Source organism: Python bivittatus, unplaced genomic scaffold (genome assembly GCF_059951505.1).
Source record: "Python bivittatus isolate LINGU-HERP-01145 unplaced genomic scaffold, Pbiv_v1 ctg000390_np1212, whole genome shotgun sequence".
Lineage (NCBI taxonomy): Eukaryota > Metazoa > Chordata > Lepidosauria > Squamata > Pythonidae > Python > Python bivittatus.
This window is the reverse complement of record NW_028277070.1, coordinates 425,940-447,109: the sequence shown is the minus strand read 5'-3', so window position 1 is coordinate 447,109 and position 21,170 is coordinate 425,940. Positions and strand designations below refer to the sequence as shown.

The window sequence follows — 21,170 nt, the reverse complement described above, 5'->3', positions numbered from 1 at the left end:
TTTGAACTCAGTGTTGCTTGTGCTGATTCACACAGCTCTCTGGGTTTCAGGAATCTTCAGAAATATGCAGTTCTGTTTCTTATGTAAGAACACCTCCTGCATGGCTCTGTAAATCTGGGACTATCACATTGTTAAGATTTCAGAGCAATGGTAATGTTTTTGCTAGTATAATGGGGGTAAAACTGTTCACATGTGCTTCTTAACCAAGGTTTCAAAATTTAGTGCGCCACAAATCCAGGGCCAAAGACTGGAGATACTTTTTCAGCGATTTACGTGGACTAGGGAAGTGTAGAGATTTTATAGCCCAAATATTTATCTTTTTTGGCCTGATTTCCATTCTCCCTCATTATTGAGGTTTGGATGAGTATATTACGAAGCTGCAGATTCTATCTTTTAAGAATTCAGGAGCTGGGTGTTGTCCGCATTGTCTCGCTTGCAGTCATGCTTACAGGGGGCTCGGGGTAGAGTCTGAGAGCACTGAAGCAAGCCAATGTGGATGGGCAAGTGATTCTACTTAGCTGTAAGAAGCCGTGCAACTGAGTAGGAATGGCTGCATGGAGACCAAATGTGGGGGAGAGAGAAGATGAGAATTGCTGTGGGAAAAAACCTCTCTCCCCCCATGGTCTCTTTCCCACCTGATCGCTTAGCTTTTCAACTTGTTTTTGAACTAATGTGTGCAAGAGAACAGCTTTTAATTTGCTCAATACCTATTGATGAGGCGCATATTGATAGTCTGTCTCCCTTTAATGTGAGTTTTCTTAAGAGGTACTTAGCAAAGGAGTTAATTCCCTGACCATCTAATTGAGCCCTTTCATACTCAGGTCTCTCTAATTGCACATATAAATCTTTGGAGCACAGATTGCATCTGCAGAGGGCTAAAGTAAAACAAGACATCACTTTTTTTTTTTTAACAACTGTGCAAAGATTCTAACATGGGTTCTTATTAGAAATTTTATTAGTGCAGTTGTGCAGGCCAAACCTTAACCTGAAATTGTATGTGGATATTTTAATATTGCTTTTTCATGCAAAGCAGCTCCCAAAATAAAAGTATTGGAAATCTAGATCCCACAAGAAACGCCATGAAAATGTGGGATCAATTCATTTTTGCTTGCTTGTAGAACCAATTTTTGTTTACTGAGAATAAACCTCGCACAGAGAGCCACTTTCAGCCAACAAATGGCCCAAATGCCAGGCAGAGTGGATTTTGTCTTTTTGTTTTGCTTCCAGCGGTTTTTCTACTAGGAAATAGACTTGAACATTGCATTTTAAAGATGGAAAGAACTCTTAGAAATGCATCTATTCCACTTAGATACCTTCTATAATTTACTACATTTGTATCATGCCCTTAATGATACAGAAACCCAGGGTGGTGAACATGGTGAAACACCCTTGTGTTGTCTTAAGAATCCTGAAGCGCTCCCAGTTTGATTCAGTGGTAGAGCCAGCCAAGCCAACCAGACCTGCCCCTCAATGGGGCACAGAGGCCGAAGCGTGGCGGGGGCAAGGAGGGAGGTCCGCACCAGTTGCTTGGCACAAGCTGGGTAGGGCTGCAGAAGACGTAGACTTCATAGACGTCTGCTGGTGCCCAAAGGTTGTCTGAGGACTTATTGCTGCTGTGTGAAGGCTGAGTAGCCTTTGGAAAGATGGCGCCCCAGCCGTGGAGTATGCCCCCTCCTCAGGAAAGGCCCTTTGGTTTTACCAGAAGGGCAAATGTCAGCTGAACCTAATGTTTATTTGGTTCCTCTAATGCAGGTTTTGGGGGGCTCTTATGCTGTTATTTTGTTATTGATTTTATGTTTTTTTGCCTTTTTTAGTGATTGTGAGATAGTCAAGTCTTTTCACTGAAAGGAAGCATGTAAAAATTTTGCTTAATAAAATCAGAATAAGAATAGACAAGATGATTTCCCAAGTTTTGAAGCATGGGTATTAGCCCTACCCCAAGATTTCTGAATTCAAATCCATCTATACCACTATGGGATATACTGCGTCCACACAGCCAGTTATGCTGCAGCGATGGGTTTCTCAAAGCTCACCCCCAAGAGAATTTCCTTGGAGGGCCAGATATTTGACCAATTCAATGGCGTTTCTCTTCACAGGAATGCCACTGAGTTGCCCCCCACCCCTTTTCAGGTATTGCAGCCAACTGGCCTCATGGAGCATCTGACCCCCCGACAACCAGCTGAGCCTCTGGCATCCATGAAAGTGAGACCACATCCTTGGGGGCTCAAATGTATAGGAGGGTAGAGGTGACCCACAGCAACAAGTTGAGGGTGGTGGTGATGCTGAGATCAGGAGACCTAAATTTGAGAAAGGGAAGAGGCAGAGGAAGGGAAAAATTTAGAGGCTCAGGGGAGACATGCTTTGACTTTATTAGAAAAATGTGTATTTATACAAAGCTCTGTATTACACCCTTTATATAACCGCTCCCCCAACAGACTGGAACCCAGCCTGATAAACTCCATGTAGGCTTAAGTGATACACACCCTGGTTTCTGTGCAGGATTTGCATTAATTATGCCACAGTTTTAACATTCAGTAGAAAAATGCTTGGTCTCCTTTATTATCTCCCATATAAATGTGACCAGTCTGCCCACAGCTACTTAAAAAACAAAGCATACACTTTTTGTGTCATTCTGTAAAAAAACAGACATTATCAAAATGCTACTGAAAACCATTACTTTTCTCAGTAGGTTATGCTCCAACTTCCACTTGATGCATCTTCATGCAAGTGGGGCCAAAGGCAGAGCCTCCGACATCGGATTCTTTCAGACAACACCGAGAGAAGTAAGAACCAGGCGGCACCGGGCTGAAGTGCAGAGGCAGCGTCTTGGCCCTACTCAGCCAGCTGGCTGAAGCTGTCTTCCCCCAAATGAGAACCGGGCCAGCGGGTGTGAGGAGCATGCCAAGGGCTGCAAGCGTGCAGAGAGAGCCTGGCCGGGGGACGGGGGGCAGCAGTTGCAAAGGAAGAGGCAGAGGCAAGCAGGAGGTGGCACTGGGCTCCCAGGGCAGGTGGGCAGGGCTCTCTTTGCCCATCACATTCCCACGAGGCCCTGGGAGTAGCCCTGGCCAGCTTCAGATGTCCATGCAGTCATTGTCCTCCTCTTCCTCCTCTTCCTCCTCCTCCTCCTCCTCCTCCTCTTCCTCCTCCTCCTCTTCCTCCTCCTCAGAGTCACTCTCCAGAGAAGACTCTTGGCTCGAGGTTTCCACAATCTCCAGGGCAGGCTGGCAGAGGCTCTCTTTCTTCACATTGGCCGCAGACTGTGCCGAAAGAATGGCAGACTGTTCCGGAAAGAAGGATGACTGAAAATCAGTTACTCTTCCAAACGCCTCCCCGTCAGGCATACAGATCACACACTCTGCCTCTTCAAACTGCAGCCTTAATGGTGGGATTAACCTCCAAGCACAGAGTTGGTTTCCAGCACAGAACAGGGGCAGTGGCTGTTCCGGATCAAGGTGGGGGGGGGACCAGCTGTTACTCACAAGGCTTGGAGGGATGAGATGGCCGAGGGCGGGGGCTGGCTCTCTGCCCTTCCCCCTCCCCCAACCCTTCTGGCTTTCTGGGCCTTCACAGACACCCCACTGTTTGCCCCCCACCCCCAAGTCACACACCTTCAGCTTCTGCTTGGTCTCTTCTGAGATGCTGCCCTTCGGGGACAGAAGGGTGGGTGTTGGCGGAGTTACGGTAATCTCGGGGGGGAATTTGGAGACAGACGAAGGGATGAAAAGCTTCGGCATGTTGGGCAACGTGCGGGATTTCACTCGGCTACTGTTGGCTTTGCTTGTTTGCCTTCCCAAAGGATGCGAATCTGCGCCAAGTTCTGTCTTGGAGCTAGATGCTAAGACAATCCCCCCATCAGAAAAATAAGTAAGCATTGGGGTTCTTTGAATGCCCAGATAGGGCACCTCTGTGTGACTGCACTGCTCAACAGACCTGGGCCCGTCTTTGCCCCCAAGAAATTTTATTCTGTTTCTATGAACTATTTTGAAAGGCTCTTTCAGCCTCTTTTGGGGCCTGGAGGGCAGAGTGCGAAAATGGGGTGCCAAGCAGATCCTTCTCACCCTCAAGTGGAAGCAGGGGCTGAGGGCTTTCCTCACCTTGGCCACCAGTCTGTCCTGCTGACTCCAGCTCCACTTGCCAGTGTGGCAGACTGGAAGAGGGGATGACAGCCGCCATCTTCCCCTGCTGGCAGAGGTGCAATTCTTGCTGCGGTCCGCCCAGACGCTGCTCCAATCTGCTCTCTTCTTCTTCTGCGCGAACAGAAAGACCCAGCAGGACTTGGTTTAGTCTTAGAAGATGTAAACTACCTCTCCCACCCTACCAGTCACAGGAGATGCCAATTGCAGCCCTGGCAGCCCTCTCCATGTTCACATACAGAAGAGCTTCAGGCTCATCTGAAGTTCTTGGGGAACATTCCAAACGCTGACATTTGTTTAGGTCAAGAGTACTGGGTTTTACTGGAGGGAATTGGTTTCTCTGGCCAAGCAAGGGAGCCCCCAAAATACAAGCCAGAGAGAAGCCAAGGAAAGGGGGGCTGTATTCAGGCCACCGAGAGGAGGGGCAGTGGTGGAGCAGTAGTCAGGATATCATCACCACCATATGTGCATGGATTGGGTCCGCTGCCTTAAGCAATTTACATTCCAATGTTTTAACTCCTTCTCTACACTGGAAGATGAGAAGATGCTATTTGCGTGCATTCAAATGTCCTATGGTAAGCATCCCACAGCAGAGATGTAAGAGGACTCTTGAAACCTGGACACAAAAGGGGCTGCTCCAAAGGTCAGATACGTGGCAGTATTAAGGATGTGAATTAAGCAAAAGTTGTAAACCAGCACGAGGAGCCCAGGGGCGGGGAGGGAAATCCCACTGCCATTCTGGGGAGCTGTGCTGCAACCCTGTTTGCTGTTGTCTATGGAGGATAGAGCACTGGCCCTTGAGACTGTCTGCTAGCAAGTAAACCCGCATTTTCCCTACAAGTGGTGGAACCAGATGTCCTGTTCTTAACAATTCCCTTCACAAGAACTCCAGAAATCAGCTACCCACGTGCCCATCAACCCCAAAGCCCTCTGAGACAGAATAACAGATGCACAATAGAAAAGATACATCATACCTTCCAACACTTTCCTGCTTTACTGGGGAAAAATCAGGCTGGCAACAAAACTCAGCCCCAGCAGCCCACTCCAATCCCACTGCCAGCCTCTTTTCCCTTGTTGCCAGGACAACCCATGTTTGCAGATGCTGACAGCAGGCGGTGGGGTTCATCTGCTGGCAATTCACATTTGCCTACTCCCTCCAACTCCTCACACACGCATTCCCAAAAAGAAATCTAGAGAGGCAGATGGCCACTTCTCCAAGAGGTTCACCAAAGCCTCTCAGATTCATACTCTCCTGGTCTGTCTGCCCACGGCTTCAGGTTCAAGACCTTTTCATTCTTTAGCCCAACAACCAGGTCACACAATCCATTTTTTTATGCTTGACTACCAGTGCTTAAAGAGGCGAGAGGTCAACGGCTCGTGTTTCAGAGGTCTTGGGTCCTGCTTCAGCAGCAAGTTCTTCTGCAGCCACCAAGCCCTGGCAACCAAGGGAGGTCATGTCAGTTCCCACAGATGCACTTCTTTCTGTGTCTTTCAGATCAAATGAAGACCACTCTGAAATCACCTGATTTTTTAATACGTTGTAATCTCTTGGCCGTCTCATTTCTCATGCTCCCTGTTCAGATACCACCACTGCTTTTAAAGGCCGCTTCCTGCAACTCCAGGACTCACATTCTCCTTCCTTTTGTCAAATGGAGCATCTTGGGAGAGGCTTCCTGTTACTGGACTAAAGGCTGATTCCAACCTATGAATGAATGCTAAGAGAAAAGAGACGCCCCTCCAAACCAGTGTCTTGCATCTTTGGAAAGTACCAATAAAAAGATTCACCCCATGCACAAGTACTAGAAAGTGCAAAGCTCAACAGCATGCATGTTTTCCATCAGGGGCTGCCCAGCAGAAGAGGTGAATGGAGCAGTCATGGCTATGGAGAGAACATACTGGTTGAGTCTTCTTACAGTGAGCAATGTCCCCTCCAGTTCTGCTTCTAAATAAACAATGCCAGCCACAGGAACAGCCCAGTATCCAAACTTAGGAGCCCCAGTGGGAACAGATTCTTCTGCACAAAGGAGGCACACTGACCACCCAAGCAACGGGAGGGGGGATCCCCACTTGGCTCCAATGTCAGCAGAGAAATCCAGTGTGGGACCCTGAGGGAGACTTTTTGCCCCTGGGGCTGTCCTGAGAACCCTGTGGCTCTGCCAGCTGCCTGCTGGGCAATGGGTACCATCAATGGTCCCTCTCTTCAGGATCCAGCACAGCAAGGCATGGAGAAATGGGAGTTAACTTGACTACATCAAATAAAGCTAAAATTAGGCACGAAAGTGCACGTGTTGATCTCTGAGTGAAACTTGGGCTCAGTTCTCATGCTGAAATGTTTTGAAATGCTGCCTTTAAGTGTGATTTCCAGAGACTGCTGTTAAGGAATCGCCTTAATTTTGGTGGGCTATCAAAGCACTTCCAGGAAGCTCTGAACAGGACCCCAAGTGGACACATCCACACACATGGGATGCTGGGACTGAATCTAGTCAGGTCAGGCTCACTGTGCTTAGAGCTGGAGGAAAGGCCAAAGGACAGAAATCCAGGACACCCATGTTACTCATTGCATAGCAGCTCTTCATGGTGTTTCTCCAGTAGGTTGTGTGGTCCAGGTGTTTCTGTAGCCTGGTGGATCAACCTCTAGATGCCAGGAATGTCTTCACCATGCTAAATTGCCTCAAATGTCCAACATACCCTAGTCTCCAAATGATCAGGTACAGTGGCTGATGCACTCCTTCTCCAAAGCTGTTAAACCAAAGACACTCAGCACTTCAGGGGATGTAAAACTGAGGTTCATGGCCCTGTTTAGTTGCAATAGGTGGCTCGGGAAGATGAATCTGGGGACAGGATGATACAATCCCTAGATGGAAGAATGGTGAGTCGATCCTGGATTAATCTTTGATCTTGGCACTGGACATCATGATGGATGACTCCCAAAGAAATCCCTGTGCCCAGCTGTGGACAGTTAGGGTGGGCGGGCGGACACTGGACAAATTCCACGTATATTTTATTTAAGTAGACCAGGAACCAAGTTTTTCACAGAATCCTCTCTCCTTTCCGTGCTCTCTTTGTGTTGTGATCTGGATGAAGAAGAGCTGTTTTGTCTGTCTGACTCCAAGAGAAAAAAGACTTCAATGAGCATCCAGTGTGAGGCATTCAGACGTTGCAAGGAAGACCAGTGCTCAGAATGAGTGGAGGCCTTCCCAGGCCGCCATCTGTGCTGCAGGAGACAGCCCACAGATGCAGCAGAAAACAGCAGGCCTGAAGGATCAGCTTTTTTGAAGTAGCACTCCTTCAAGGGAGGTGGGACTTTTCTCTGGTAGGTGGCCAACACGGAGGGAAAAGGAAGGGAGAAGACCAAAGACAGAGGCATGACTTTCAAAATGGAGCATGAAAGTGAAAGAGGAATGAGAACAGGTTGGTGTGTCTGGGATAGTGCAAAAGTAGAGGATGTGGGTGAGGCCCGCCTCCCTTTCGCCTTCCTTCCTGGATCACCTGTGAGGCTGAATCCTTCTTTCATAATTTAGGGCTTGGGGCCCCCAGAAGCCACTCTTACTCACTTCTTATGCATATTTCTGTATCACTCAGCTCTCAAGACTCTGAGCAGTATAGAAATGTCACTTGGACAGTCCAAATTGGAAAACAACGGTGAGGCATCTGCTGAAGAAACCATGTTTAGATTCCATGACTTCATGTAACTTATTCCTCAATGTCAAATCTACCGTTCTGGTGCAAGATGCTGGTAACTTCTCGATTTCACACTGTGTTGGATGATTCTAATTATATAGTTCCGTTTCAATTAGGCTTCAGACCTGGTTACGGTAAGGAAACAGTCCATGAATGGATGCTGGGTGATGATTCAGACAGCGCTTCCATCAGTTTTTCTGGATTTCTTAAGCAGTTTTCAGTGATATCAACAGTGGTATTTTTCTGGCCTGCTTTTGTGAGCTGAGAAGACATTATTTTATGGTGCTTCTGTTCCTTCCTGGACAATCTCAAAAAAGGGTTTTTGCTCACATGCAACCTCTGAATCCCCTTTGTGCAGCTCCTAAACCACTCTCTGTTAATCCTAAGATTTCTTTAACACACCCACACATACAAACATTTCGTGTGGGTCACAGCCACCCATAGTCATGTGGTTCCATCCCCTTTCCTGTACATTTCAACAACTATGAGATGCCACTGGAGGAAGTCACCCAAAGGTTGGAGCACAAGTGGCACCAGGAAGGTGATTGATTGATTGATTGATTGATTGATATATATACACTGCCCAACTCCAATGGACTCTGTGACTATTTGTGATAATTGGCGATGATGTCCAGGACAAGATGAAGGTATTAAGAGGGTAGGGAACTGGCATTTGGTGAGGTTGTCACTTGGAAAGACTGAGTCTATGGTCTAGGAGAAGGTTAGGTGGCCAGAGTGGCCAGGACTGCTTTTGACCAGCTTAGGCTGCTAATCCACCTGCCACCCTCTCTGGAGAGGATGGACCTTCTTGTATGCATCCACAACTGCCTTCAGGCTGGACTTTGTCGGGTTGCCTTTGAAGATAGCCTGGAAACTGCAGCTGGTGCAGAATTAACACCCCCTCCCGTAGCACACATACAAGTGGTGTATTCTCTACCAGCTACCAGTGCATTTCTGATCCCAGTTCTGAGTTCTGGTTCTTATCTTGAAAGCCTTAGCTGGTTTGAGACCAAATTGCCTAAAGGCTGCCTTCACCATTGCAGTCTTGGAGCGCTGTAAGTTCTGAAAGGAAGGCCCTCCCCCTTGGCAGGGAGACAGCCTCTCCACCTCTGGAGCAGGCTACCTCTGGGGTCCATCAGCCCCATCACAGCCAGCTTTTAAGAAAGCCCTGGACAGCAATTTGTGCTCTCAAGCCTTCCTCCTGAACACATTTATTGCTGTGTTTGGACTTTTAGCTGACAGTGATGCAGGTTTTAGTACCCGCTGCAAAGGGATGCTTCAACTACTTCAAACCAGCAAATCTTAAAAAGAAAGTCCCATGTCTACCTAAGGCAACTGCCACCAACAGCAAGAAGAGACTCTCCAAGGCAGACATAAAGCATTTTCAGTACTCCAAGCATTCCAGCGCTTCTTTACAAGGGAAGGCTTACCAGGCCTGAGACCGGATGTAGGGGGCATCTCTTTGATGTTCTCCACCCCTGCTTGCTCCTGCGGTGGCAGGAGGAGACCGCTGGTGGAGGAGGAGGAGGAGGAGGGCGAGGCCGCCTTGGGCTTGGTCTGCTGATCCGTCAGTCTTGGGAGGGCTTCTGCAACCGAGGTGTCTGCAGCAGTCCCCGCGGGGGGTGTCAGAGATTTGGGAGCAGTGGCAAAGAAGTGATCCCTGCTGTCTCTGGGGTGCTTTGGTGTGGTGGGAGCATCTCCGGCCGACTAGGAAGGGAAAAAAAGGAAAGGCCGTCAAAGAGGGTGATGGGTCAAGGGGTGTTTAGTGTCCTTGCACGCAGGGCCGGCATCTCCATCCCATCTGCAGATTCTACTGAGTACATTTTTTAAACCTCTCCCTTTGCTGCACCCCCGTCCCTAAACGTCTCTATCGGTCATGCTGAAAAAGCTTCCAGAAGCCGGGCTTGTGTTTTCCTAAACAACGTATTTTGGAAGACGTGGATACGAACACATGTTCCTCCTGAAAGAAATACAACAACCAAAGAGAAAACAGGACTTTCTCTTGGACCGTGCCATGATGAGCCAAGAGAGAAGAGCGCAGCTTTGAAATCAGTCTCAAGGGCCATGGGAGCTTCCACGGGAGCAGGACCAGGACCAGGGTTACTTCCCGCTGGCATTCAGAGATGCTCGCCTGATGCAAACTTCCTGCTTCATCTGGCGCTTTCAGGATGCAAATGAAAATCTTCCACGACTCTCATCAGAAAAGCCTTGGGGGAATGGGGAGGAAAGGGATCTGAGAGCTGGAACCAGCTGCTAAAAATGATGGGGAAATGCATCAGATAGAAATCTAACATGGCCTTAAGCTGAACCTAAGGATGGGAGCCAACCAGCATCTCTGAAACCCAGCACCACTTCGGTACCAGACCAAAGTGGGCGCACGGAGCCAATCCAAAAGTTCAGCTTCATGCTTCCACAGAACAGACCACATTTTGTTCTCCACATGCACCGTGGGATGCAAAACATCCCAACCATGGACAATTTAGTCACAGACCATGCAAAAACAGCTGTTCAGTGCATGGAGCTATTTGTACATGGAACACTTTGCACATCTCAACTAGATACCCTCAGATCGTTCCTGATTTCACTTGAGAGGGAAGAGGAATATGCGTCGTCTGCCGCAGCATTACAGCAGAACAGAACTAGAACGTTCTGGGTAGGAAAGCTTGAGCAGAACACAGGAAAGGGACAGGCAGACTCTGAACTGCCACATAAAAGTCAAGCTGCACCACTTCAAACGCTGAAGGAGCAGTCACCGCTCTGCCTCTCTCACTTTGTTCTCTGCAGCAGCAGCAGCAGCAGCAACAGCTCTCTCGTGTTTGATTGCTGAAAGACCAGCTTGGGACTTACTTGTTTTTGGGCAGAAGCACCAATATGCACTTGACAAAATTTGACGGCCTGCTCCAGAGCTGCCGCTTCGTCAACCTGCAGAAAGAAATTATGTGGGAGCTAAAGCAGCCAGAAGATGCTTCCTAAAAGAGGTTGTCCCCAACCCCGTCTAGGCACGAGCTCTCCTGGGAAGGCCCCACTCGAGATCCCACCAGGCAGCCTGGCCAGGAAGAGGGTCTCCCCCAAGAGGGGCTCAGCTGGTCACCCTGGAAGTCTCTTTGCCGAAAAAGGGCTTGTTGGCTGAGGCTGCCTTTCACACTGCTTGCTACCTTGCTTTTCTTTTCTCTTTTGCAACGTTTCAGTCAGGAGAGCGCTCGCTTGTTTAAGGCTGATTTTGGTCATTTATTTTTTAAAATTATGAAGCGCTCTGAGGGGAATTTAGCAAGAAACTGCAGGGTCGGCCATGCCTCAGTGCCTGCTGTCTCTTTCGGCCAACAGGCAGGGGGCCAAAAGGCCCCCTTTCCTCACCCATTCCCGGGATGCAAAAGAGGGAACCCAAAGAACCGCGTCGAGGTGCACCTGCCATCGTGACCCCTTTACTCACCTGCTTAATGAGCATGTACGTCTCCGACATGATCTTCTCAATCTTGCCTAGGTCGTAGGTCATGACCTTCTGACCTTGCTGCCACACGCGGTAGGCATCCAGGAGGAGCGTCTTCCCTGACTCAGCGTCGCCGGCCAGCTTCCTCTTCCGGCTGGGCTTCTGGCTCATCTCCTCCGTGGGGCAGGCCTGAGCCCGGAGCTGCTGGTGCTTGGAGCTGATGCTCAGGTCCTCCAGAGACAGCTCCGCCGTCCGGCTCTCGGGGGCCTGGTCCTTGCAGACCTTAGCAGAGGGTGCTCGGGCCGGCTCAGAGTAAAGAGAGGAAGTGTCCATTTTTTCAGGCTCAGCAGAAAAGTCTTCACACTCCATGGGCTCGGCAGGGCTCGGCTGAGGCGCTTCTTTCGATTCTCTCTCCGGCTTCCCCTCCGCTTGCTCCATCGCGGTGAGAGGTTGCTCCGGGGGGGTCTCTTCTCTGGCCACATTCTCAGTGCTGCCACCGCCGTGAGATGCTACCTCCCCTTCAGACAAAGCTGGCCTTGGGGGCAGGGTTTCCTGTCCTTCGTCCGTACCAGCCTTGTTAAAGACATCGGTAGTCATTCTGGTCTCCAAAACGCCACAGCACTGGCTGGTTTGATCTTCAGAGACCTTCAAGGCAAACTGAAAGTTAGCTGGTTGAATGAAGGCAAGAGCTCTGCGTCATGGGCTGCGTGGAGAGACGTACCTCTGGGGGAGATGGGCGGTGTATAAATTTAATAATAAATAAATAAGTAAATAAAAATACCTCTGTGAGCTCATGCAACATGTCCTCTAGCACCATCACGGTGAGAACAAAGGCACGCTGGGCAAGAACCTGGCGATCCGCATCCCGCAAGTATTTCCTGTAGCCCGGGAAAGGAGGCACCAAACATGTTATGCAGAAACCATCCATTGTTTGAAGGGGACCAAAGACAGCATTCACAAATGGTTCAGTTCTGGCTTGATTTTTTTCCCCATAAGCTTCCAGTTGTCCCAGCAACTGTCTTTATAGCCATCCCATTCTGAAAGATGTGCATGACTGAAAAGCCATCCACCACCCCTGCTGCACCAGTAATATTCTCCCAGGCCCCGCCCGACAGGCCAGGGGCTACTCAAATTCAGTCACGGGTGTAGTAAAAGATTCCATGAATTTTATATCCAGTGGGACCTTTCTATCCTGAACCACAGAGCCACTTACAGAGTTGCTTAACTGAAATTAAAACCACACGACCCTGAATGGAAACAGAACCTGTAAAAGGCTTCAAGGAAGGATTTCTAACTGCATCTTTTCCTCCCAAGAGCAGGAGGATATTTACTTTGCTCCTTGCAGCAACTAATGATTGCTCATGCTAATCTTTCTGGGAGGAAAGTGTATCCTCAACCAACTTTGCCTATCAGAATTTTATGATGAAACTTTGCCCTCACTACAGGACATCACAGCACCATTTTGACCAAAATAAAAAGTGGTGTATGTTTTTGTTCTGGCAGTTGGTAAAGGCCACAGTCTGGAAAGGCCACCAACAAACGTTTTCCTTTGCTTGAACCGATCGCCCCATTTTTTCATCCAAAGAAACCTTCAGTCCAACCGCTGTCGTTTATCTAAACTTCGGAGAAAGTGCCAGCCACATAAATGAGCAACCAGCCCCTGGGTTAACAGAACGAAGTGCAAAGCCTCTTGGTGTGCTGTGCCCTGGACCCCCAGCTTTTGCCTCTGCGGGGTTCCCAGGGGCCCTCCCTATCAGCTCAAGGAAAAGCAGTATTTTGCTTGTGTGAGCGCTGCAGAGCAGGGCCTCCCTGGGAATGGGGCTATGGGACCAGAGGGGCATTTGGGGCTATCTGCACTGGGGCATCTCTCCTCTTCTTACCTGGGGCGGGGAGCTGGAACTGGGGACGTAGCCTCCAGCCCTTGCCCCAGGCTTCTTCTCCGCGAGCAAGCTTCACTCTTAAAAGCCTATGGGGTTCCGGCTTTCACCCTTCCCTCCCGGGACACCCTGAGATCCTTGCCCTTTGCACACGGAAGTGAAAATCTTTGTCTCTCACTTTCCCTGGTCAGGGGTCCTCTGCAGCATAGAGGAGATTTTCAGCAAGGTGGGGTAATCTTTGAGCTGGGACAGCACGTTCAGCAGGAGGACGATGGAGCGGTTCATATGAGAGGCGAAGCTACCAGGACGGTCGATTTCATCCACGGGGATGCGCCAAATTCCCTGCCCATAAAGCAAGAGGAGGAAATCATCATGAACCTGACAAGCTCTTCTCTCTCCCTGGGTTACACTTACAAAATACAGCAAACGTAAACCTGAGTTGGCTCCTGGCAGCCAGGGGGCCCTGCCTCTGGTCCCACCTCCTTCGACCCGGGTGCTCCTTTGACTCCCCAATCTAGTCTCAAGCCTGGGTTGGGGCCACCCGTTGGGAACGCCACTGGAGATAATTTCTATGCCGGGGGGGGGGGGGGGGGGAGATTCCAGTCAGTTGTGGAAGAAACCGGTATGAGAGGGCACCTGGAGACGTACTTCAGGATGCTGCCAGTACTTGGGTAAGACCAGCACCATTTTTCTTTTTTTTACCTAATTCAGGGGAAGTAGAAGTTTCTATCTGCACTTGGAGGCAGGCACGGGCTGGATAAGGATCCAGAGGACGTCACTTTGAGGGTTTTGGAGTGCTCTGAGAGGCCGCCGTGGTGGGAGACCCACAGCCCTTGAGGCGAAGAGCTCCAGGGCTCTCCTAACAGTGAGGATACCTGTGGGCCGGTTGTGACCACTGAGAGCGTTCGCAGGACTGGGTGCTGCAGTCCCCGTGGGCTCCAACTGACTTGAACCACCTGGGTCCAGCCTGGCCTCCTGGGCCCCTTTCCAGCGAGGGCACTGAGGGAGCAGACCTCCCCCAACCTCCCGGCTCCTAGGTCCTGCAGGCATCATCCTTGGGTTTTCCCCTCGGTCTGCTGAGCTACCGGGGGCGGGGGGGTGCAGCCTGGCTGCAGCGAAGTTCCCTACTTGGAAAGAGGCTCAGGTGGCCCGAGGGCAAAGCCTACCCGGCCTTGAGACCCGGGTTCACAGCGATGCACGTCGCACGTGAGAAAGGCAAGGCAGGGCCGCTCTACAGCGGGGGATTCGGGATGCCCGGGCGGGCTCGGCGGCTGCGCCCAGCATCACCTGGACGCTCCAAGACTGGCACCAGCAAGGCGGCAGCAAAGAGCTACCGAAGGGGCCGCCGATCGCCGCCGCCTGCTTTTCTCTTCCTCTTGATTCAAAGCGGAGCCGCCCAGGAAGGAAGGAAGGAAGCAGGCGGGGCGGGGGGGGGGGTGTTAGACCGGCCTGCTTGCTCTTCAACTGCCGCCCCCGCCCCCGCCCCCTTAGCATCCCCCCTCCTCTCCAGGAGCGGCCCGGAGCCCCCTCCCCTCCCCGCTTGCCCAGCTGCTCACCATTTCGGACGGCAGCCAACAGCGACCCGCCGCCGCGCGCTCCGTCTGCCTGCCCCGAAGCAGCGGCAGCAGCTGCGGCGAGTCGGGGGGGCCGTGGCACCGCCTGCGCCTCCGCCCGCGGCCATCGGGGCTCTTCCCGGGCGGCGCCTGTCCGGGGGAAGGATCGAGACGCCCCGCCGGGCACTGGCGGCCGAGCGCGGCTCCGGGCAGTCGCCCGCCCACGCAGGAGGCCCGAGCCGAGCCGAGCCGCGGCCTTGCCTCGCCTCGCCCTGTGCCCGGAGCGGGCGCCGTTGGCCGCGCCGCGGCTGCCCGGGCGCCCCCGCCTCTCTCCGCGGCCCGGCCCGGCCCTTAGCCCGCCGAGGCACTTCCTCCCGGGGCCGCCCGCGCCGGCTACCTCTCTCGGCGGAGGAACCGCGTCCCGCCTCGCCGCCCGGCACTCTCCTCCCTAGGGGGACCCCGAGAGGCGGGCGAGTGGGCGGCGGGCGGGCGGCGGCTCGGGGTTCCCTCCCGGCAGCTCCAGGCGCCGGCCGCTTCCTCCGCAGCCTTGCCGGCACCTGCTGCCCTCCCGCTGCGGCGGAGCGCCTCGGGAACGGTCCCCAGCCCGCCGCGGGAGGGGTCGGCCGGCGGTCCCCCGCGCCCGAGGGCTGCTCTCTGAAGTCCCCGATTACCCCGAGCAGCACCTCCTCGCCTTCACGCGCTGCAAGGCTGGCTCCGAGCGGCGCCTCGGAAAAACAGGCGCCTCCGGCTATGGCGGCAGAAGCGGCTCCACGTTCGGGCAACGCGACCCTCCACCGTCAGACAATCTTTCCCTCGTTACAACTTCGGACTACCAAGTAGAAGAACGGAACTGTCCAGCGTATAAATCGGCTGGACTGATGCTCACCCAGACCGGCACCTGCTGAGCGCGGTGCTGTCCTGCACGCCAGGCGGCAGAGCGGCCGCCCCTCGCAAGCTTCCTTGTCCGTCACCCTCTGAGCCCCCGTTTCCAATTCCCTGGCAGCGCCCTGAGCCCCCAGGAATGGCTTCCAAATCCCAGGTCGGCGTCGGAGGACACCCGAGGGACAGGATCAACGGCTAAGGACAAGCCTTCCCTTTCTCCCGCCACAGTCCAAGGCAGGACCCCCGAAAGAGGCACGTTTAAAGCGCAGGGGGCAAAAATTCAAGCAGAAAATTGAAAGCAAGAAGCCCCTCTGGCGGAGCAGCATTAATCTGGGTACCCTGGCACCTGGGCTGCTGAGCAGCAAAGCAGGACAGCATCGGGCAGTGACACGAGGAAGCCCCCCACCTGCACTTGCTGCTCCCTTCCTGCTTGGATTCAACTCTGCAATGGCAGGCTGTCCCCCAGAAGATGCCCCCCCAAGACAGTCTGCAGCAGCAAACCGAGTCTGTGTAAAAACAACAGCCAACACCTCGCAGGGCAGCTTGGAACAAGATTCAGAAGGCTCAGAAGAACATAAGCAGTCTTGAAAAGGGAGCAGCAGAGCAGGCGCCCCCCCGGGTCTTCCAACTTTTTTGGGGGGGGGTGCCTTCGAGTCTCTTGGCTCCTGCCCGGACAAGTCCCTGCAGTGTTCCTGGCACTTTCCTTTCGGAGGGGAGTGGTCTCGCCTCTGTCTTCCTGGGCAGAGAGAGACTGGCTGGCCCCAGGTCACCCAGCTGGCTGGAATCCCAGATGAGAACTCAGATGCCAGGTGCCACGAGCTACCCCAAGCTAGCTAGCTCTCTTTCAGAAGCATTCAGCCCCCTCCCTAGCATGCCTACAGAAGAACTCAGGATGGGGAATCTGTGGCCCTCCAGAACTTGCTCAACTACAACTCCCAGCAGCCTCAGCAGCAGGCCATATCTGGAAGGGTCCCCAAAACAGAGCTCAGACTCTTAGTCCTCAGCATCAGCAGCAGCAGCCGCCGCCGCCACAGGCCCAGCTGTGCCTTGAGCAGAAAACTGGGAGCTTCTGAAGAAGACTGTTACTTCCAAGGAAAAGGAGTCCCTCCCAAATAATTATTCATGGATTTGGGGTGGGGGGGTCATCCAACATTCAGAAATTAGGAAACGTGCAAGGGATGCTGATGATTAGACACTGAACCCTTTTTAAAACAAGACCAGGCCCCTCACTGCTTTTTTGCCTCATTGCTCTCCTCCTCCGTCACCGGCTTTCCCTTCCCTTCCCTTGGCAGCTCCTCACCCCATCACAACCCTGGTGTTTCCCTTTCTGCCCTGCTGAAAGGGAGGGAGGAATCCTGGTTTCAGCTGAATTTAACACCCCCAGTTTGACAAGTTGGGGAAGCTGGCCATTGTGCTGGATTTTTGTCGTGTGTGTGTGTGTGTGTGTGTGTGTGTGTGTATTTCCTGTCTTTTTGTTCTTTGAGGGTGGATCCCTTAAATTCAGAATCACTTTCAGATAAAAAATATATTGCCAAGTGTGCAAAATAACTACTTTTGCATTTCTGAGAACCACACAATTTGTTTTGTTGTCATTTTTAAAAAAACAACAAACATTTGAGAACATACGTGACTGTAAGCAATTAGGATAGATCCTTCATTCTGTTGCATTTGTCTAGAATGCAAGGCCTGTGTTCATATTTAAAACACACACACTCACACTCCCACACCCAGGAGCGGGTTATGAGCTTGCTTGTACTGTACATTTTTGCACATGGCTGTCATGCAGAAAGCACCCCTTCAAAAAGCAAAACTCATCCCTAGCAGAGATGAGTTTTAAATACATAAATACAATAAATACAAAACTGTCTATTTACAGTTCATTGATTCTAATAGTTATATTTATGGCTCTCTGAATGATTGAATGAAACACGCTTAACATCTACATGAAGCTGCTGGATGAGGTCATCTGACAGTTTGGGGTGAGGTATCATCAGTATACTTTCTACCTCCACCCCAGGCTGCCTGCTGTGGAGGTTCTGTCTCAGTGCCTGGAGGCTGTCGGGGCCTGGATGGGGCACAACAGGCTTCAACTCAACCCAAGGAAGACTGAGTGGCTCCGGGTTTTTGGACCTCCTAGTTCTGGGGACCTTTCATCTTTGGTTCTGGATGGGGTGGCACTGCCCCAGACAGAGCTGGTGCGCAATCTGGGGGTTGTCCTGGAATCATGGCTCCTGCTCGAAGGGCAGGTGGCAGCCGTGGCTAGGAGGGCCTTTATACAGCTTAAGGCTGTGTCTCAGTTACACCCATTCCTGGACCAGGGGCCCCTGCTCACAGTCACGCATGACCTTGTGACCTCCAGATTGGACTACTGCAATACTGTTTACATGGGGCTGCCCTTGAAGAACATTTGGAAACTTCGACTGGTGCAAAACGTGGTGGCACAGGCAGTTACTTCTGCCAGTTTGCCATGGGACCCACCCTTTGGAACATCATCCCCCCGAGATTAGATTGGCCCATCCCTGTTGGCTTTTCATAAGGCCTTGAAAACTTGGCTTTGTGCCCAAGCCTGGGGCCCTGGTAGTGGGTTAAAGCCCATCTGCTGGTTGTGTGGATGATAGGTTAGATTATGCCCAGCTGCTATGTGTTTCTGTTTTTATATTGTGTATTTTGTGTTTTTTGTTTTATTGTAAGCTGCCTAGAGTCACGTAAAAGTGAGATGGGCAGCTATATAAATCAAATGAATGGATGGATGGATAAATAAATAAATAAAATATTTATAAATGTACAAGTAGTTTATGTAGAACCAAAGAGTTGGAACGTATCAGAAAGATAATCTAGTCCAACCCTCTCTGATGTGCAGAAAAACAATTAAATCATCCCTGAGTGGTAGCTGTCCAGCCCCTTCTTAAAAACCTCCAGACGTGGAAATCCACAAGCTCTATTGGTGGACAACTGCACTGTTGTACAGCCCTGTACTACCAAGAAGCTTTTCCTTAATGAAACCTAGGTAGTTACAACTTAAATCTGTTATTTCTGGTCCTAGTTTCTCTGGCCATCTTCCCTGTATGTGCCTGAACACTGCTATCATGTCTCCCCACAGCCTTTGTTTCTCCAGACTGAACAGGCCAAGTTCCTTCAGCCTGTCCTCAGAGGGCACATCCTCAAGTCCCTGGATCAACTTTGTGGCCCTCCCTGAACTCTCTCTAACCTGTCAATGTGGCTTTTGGAAACGGGGTGCCCAGAATTGTACCTAAGACTGAAGATGGATCTCACCAGTGCTGAGGAGAGAGGAATAATGACTTGGCATACGTTTGATACAGAGCTTCTTTTGATGTGGCCCAGTTAGCCCTTCTGGCAACTGCCTCACATGGTCAGCCTGTTGTCAATGACCCATCCAAGTCCTTCTCAGATGTAGTGTTTCCAAGCCGTGAATCCCACATCTTGTTTGTGGATCCTATGTTCTTCTCACTAAATGTAGTATCTTAACACTTCTCCCTGTTGAAGGACATCTCGCTGCTCTGCCTAGTCTTCCAAGCTGGAGAGTGGACTGATTCTGTCACCCATCCCAATGATAAGCAGCCCATCAATCCCATCATCCAGGCCATGAATAAAAACCTAGAATGATACCTATGGGAGGATGCAAAGTTTGCAGTGAAGTTGATGGCCTTGCTGTGAGTAAGACAATGAGGTCAACAACTGACAACATGTCCTTCCTCTGATAAACCAGGCATAAAGAATGTCCAATTGTTGGTAGTAACACATTTTTACACATTTATGAAATGTTACAGAATGAGCAGAGTAGATGCGGAAGGTGGGGGGAGTTGTAGACAGACAGGGTACCACAGTGGACCCTGGTAATAATAACTATAATAAATAGTTTGTTCCGTTTAGTTTTTCAGAAGACCCAAGAAGGGAAACAAGGAGAAAGGGAAATAAGAAAATTCATCAATATCAGAAAAATAAAACAAAATAAAAATTGAGAGGAAGAAACACGTTCTGTTGTTTTGGTGAGAGGGGGAATAAAACCAAGGGGACGAGCAGGAGCCATGCCCAAGAGAGCATGTCCTGCGGGCAACCATCGCCTCACAGCTGGAGAGGTTCCTAGCTGTGCTCCCCTGAGGCACATCACCCATGCAGGGAGTGTGAGGCACAGAGGTCCCGAAGCACCTTGGATTACCCTCTTCTATTCAGCAGAGATGCCAAGTGTTGGGGGCAGCCCATGCAGTAGCTTCACTAACGGCCCTCTAGGAGATATCTGGGTCAGGCCCTACGAGTTAGACCTGCAACTGGGGAGCTACTTCGGAGCTTCTGTGCATTGTTTAAATGTTCTACACCTCTGACAAGTACACCTCTTCCTCCATAAAATCATCCGCACCCAAGGAAGCAGGGGGTCTGCCATTATGGCTAAGCACAGGTATTCACCTTATTCCCTGCCTCCCAGGAGCAATCTAGAGTCGCCTTTAACTATTTTGCTGGGGAAGCATTTCCTTCCTTCCTTCCTTCCTTCCTTCCTTCCTTCCTTCCTTCCTTCCTTCCTTCCTTCCTTCCTTCCTTCCTTCCTTCCTTCCTTCCTTCCTTCCTTCCTTCCTTCCCTCCCCCCCTCCCCCCTCCCTCCCCACAACACAAAACTTGCTGTGTGGACAATGGAAGCCCCTTTGATGCTAGTGAGGGTGTGATCAGGGGCTGGAGTCAGCCTAGCTCGGCCTGGCTGCTTGAGACTCCTGCAGGCTGGTCCTCTCCCCACCCGATCACTGGATGTTGCTCTCCATGGCTATTTTAGTGAGGGCTGCGAGAGAAACCTGACCCCTGGCCTTTTTCTCTTTCTTTTGGCCTAGACTATCAATAGCCTAGGAGATCAACAGACTTCTCAGATGAGAATTCTTGCTTTGGTTTAATGTGGGATACTGATAACCCAGCAGAATTAGCTGGATGGGATCTATTTATTTATTTAATTTATACGGCCACCCACAATGATGAAACAATGATGAAAGCAAGATGACAATGTTATTAACAGACCGATAAATAACATATGCCGCAGCCAAGATAAAAGACCAACCAACACAACAATTAACACAATCGTGATATGGGCTCAACCACACACCCAGGGCCCCAGGCTCAATAACAAAGCCTTCAAGGCCTTATGAAAGGCCAGCTGGATTGGGGGGAGTCTAATCTCCAGGGGAATGATGTTCCAGAGGGTGGGTGCCATGACAAAGGCTCTCCTCCGGGTCCCGCCAGATGACACTCCTAGCAGATGCCTCTCCTGCTGGATCTAATGGGACGGGCAGTCACCACGGGAGAGAGACAGTCCTCTAAGTCAATAGGGCCCAAGCCATGAAAAGCTTAAAGGCAACCACCAGCACCTTGAACAGAACCTGGAAGTGTACTGGCAGCCAATGCAGCTTGTGGCACAGAACTGTCCCATGTGCTGAATGAAAAGTGCATACAACAGCTAAAGCTTCTGAATGCTCTTCAAGAGCAGCCCCACATAGAGGACATTGCAATCGAGAGGTGACGGAGGTGTGAGTAACTGTGAGCAGGGCCTCCTGGTCCAGGAACAGGCGCAGAATGCATAGCTGCACAAAGGCCCTCCAATCATCTTTGAGCCAGAGCTGTG

The 21,170-nt window shown here is 51.1% G+C and overlaps 1 protein-coding gene across 1 annotated transcript in view; it reads right to left on the bottom strand.

The window, feature by feature from the left end:
• Positions 1-2,331: 2,331 nt before the first annotated feature.
• The window catches only part of CABIN1 (calcineurin binding protein 1), an 86,154-nt gene continuing 67,315 nt past the window's right edge, over positions 2,332-21,170 (bottom strand). The window contains exons 29-36 of the mRNA XM_088143715.1: positions 13,297-13,460; positions 12,023-12,119; positions 11,245-11,886; positions 10,662-10,736; positions 9,245-9,521; positions 4,095-4,247; positions 3,609-3,835; positions 2,332-3,278 (exon numbers count right to left, since the gene is read on the bottom strand). Coding sequence (XP_087999841.1) covers positions 3,072-3,278; positions 3,609-3,835; positions 4,095-4,247; positions 9,245-9,521; positions 10,662-10,736; positions 11,245-11,886; positions 12,023-12,119; positions 13,297-13,460 — 1,842 coding nt within the window. The 3' untranslated portion in view covers positions 2,332-3,071. The remainder of the gene's footprint in view (positions 3,279-3,608; positions 3,836-4,094; positions 4,248-9,244; positions 9,522-10,661; positions 10,737-11,244; positions 11,887-12,022; positions 12,120-13,296; positions 13,461-21,170) is intronic.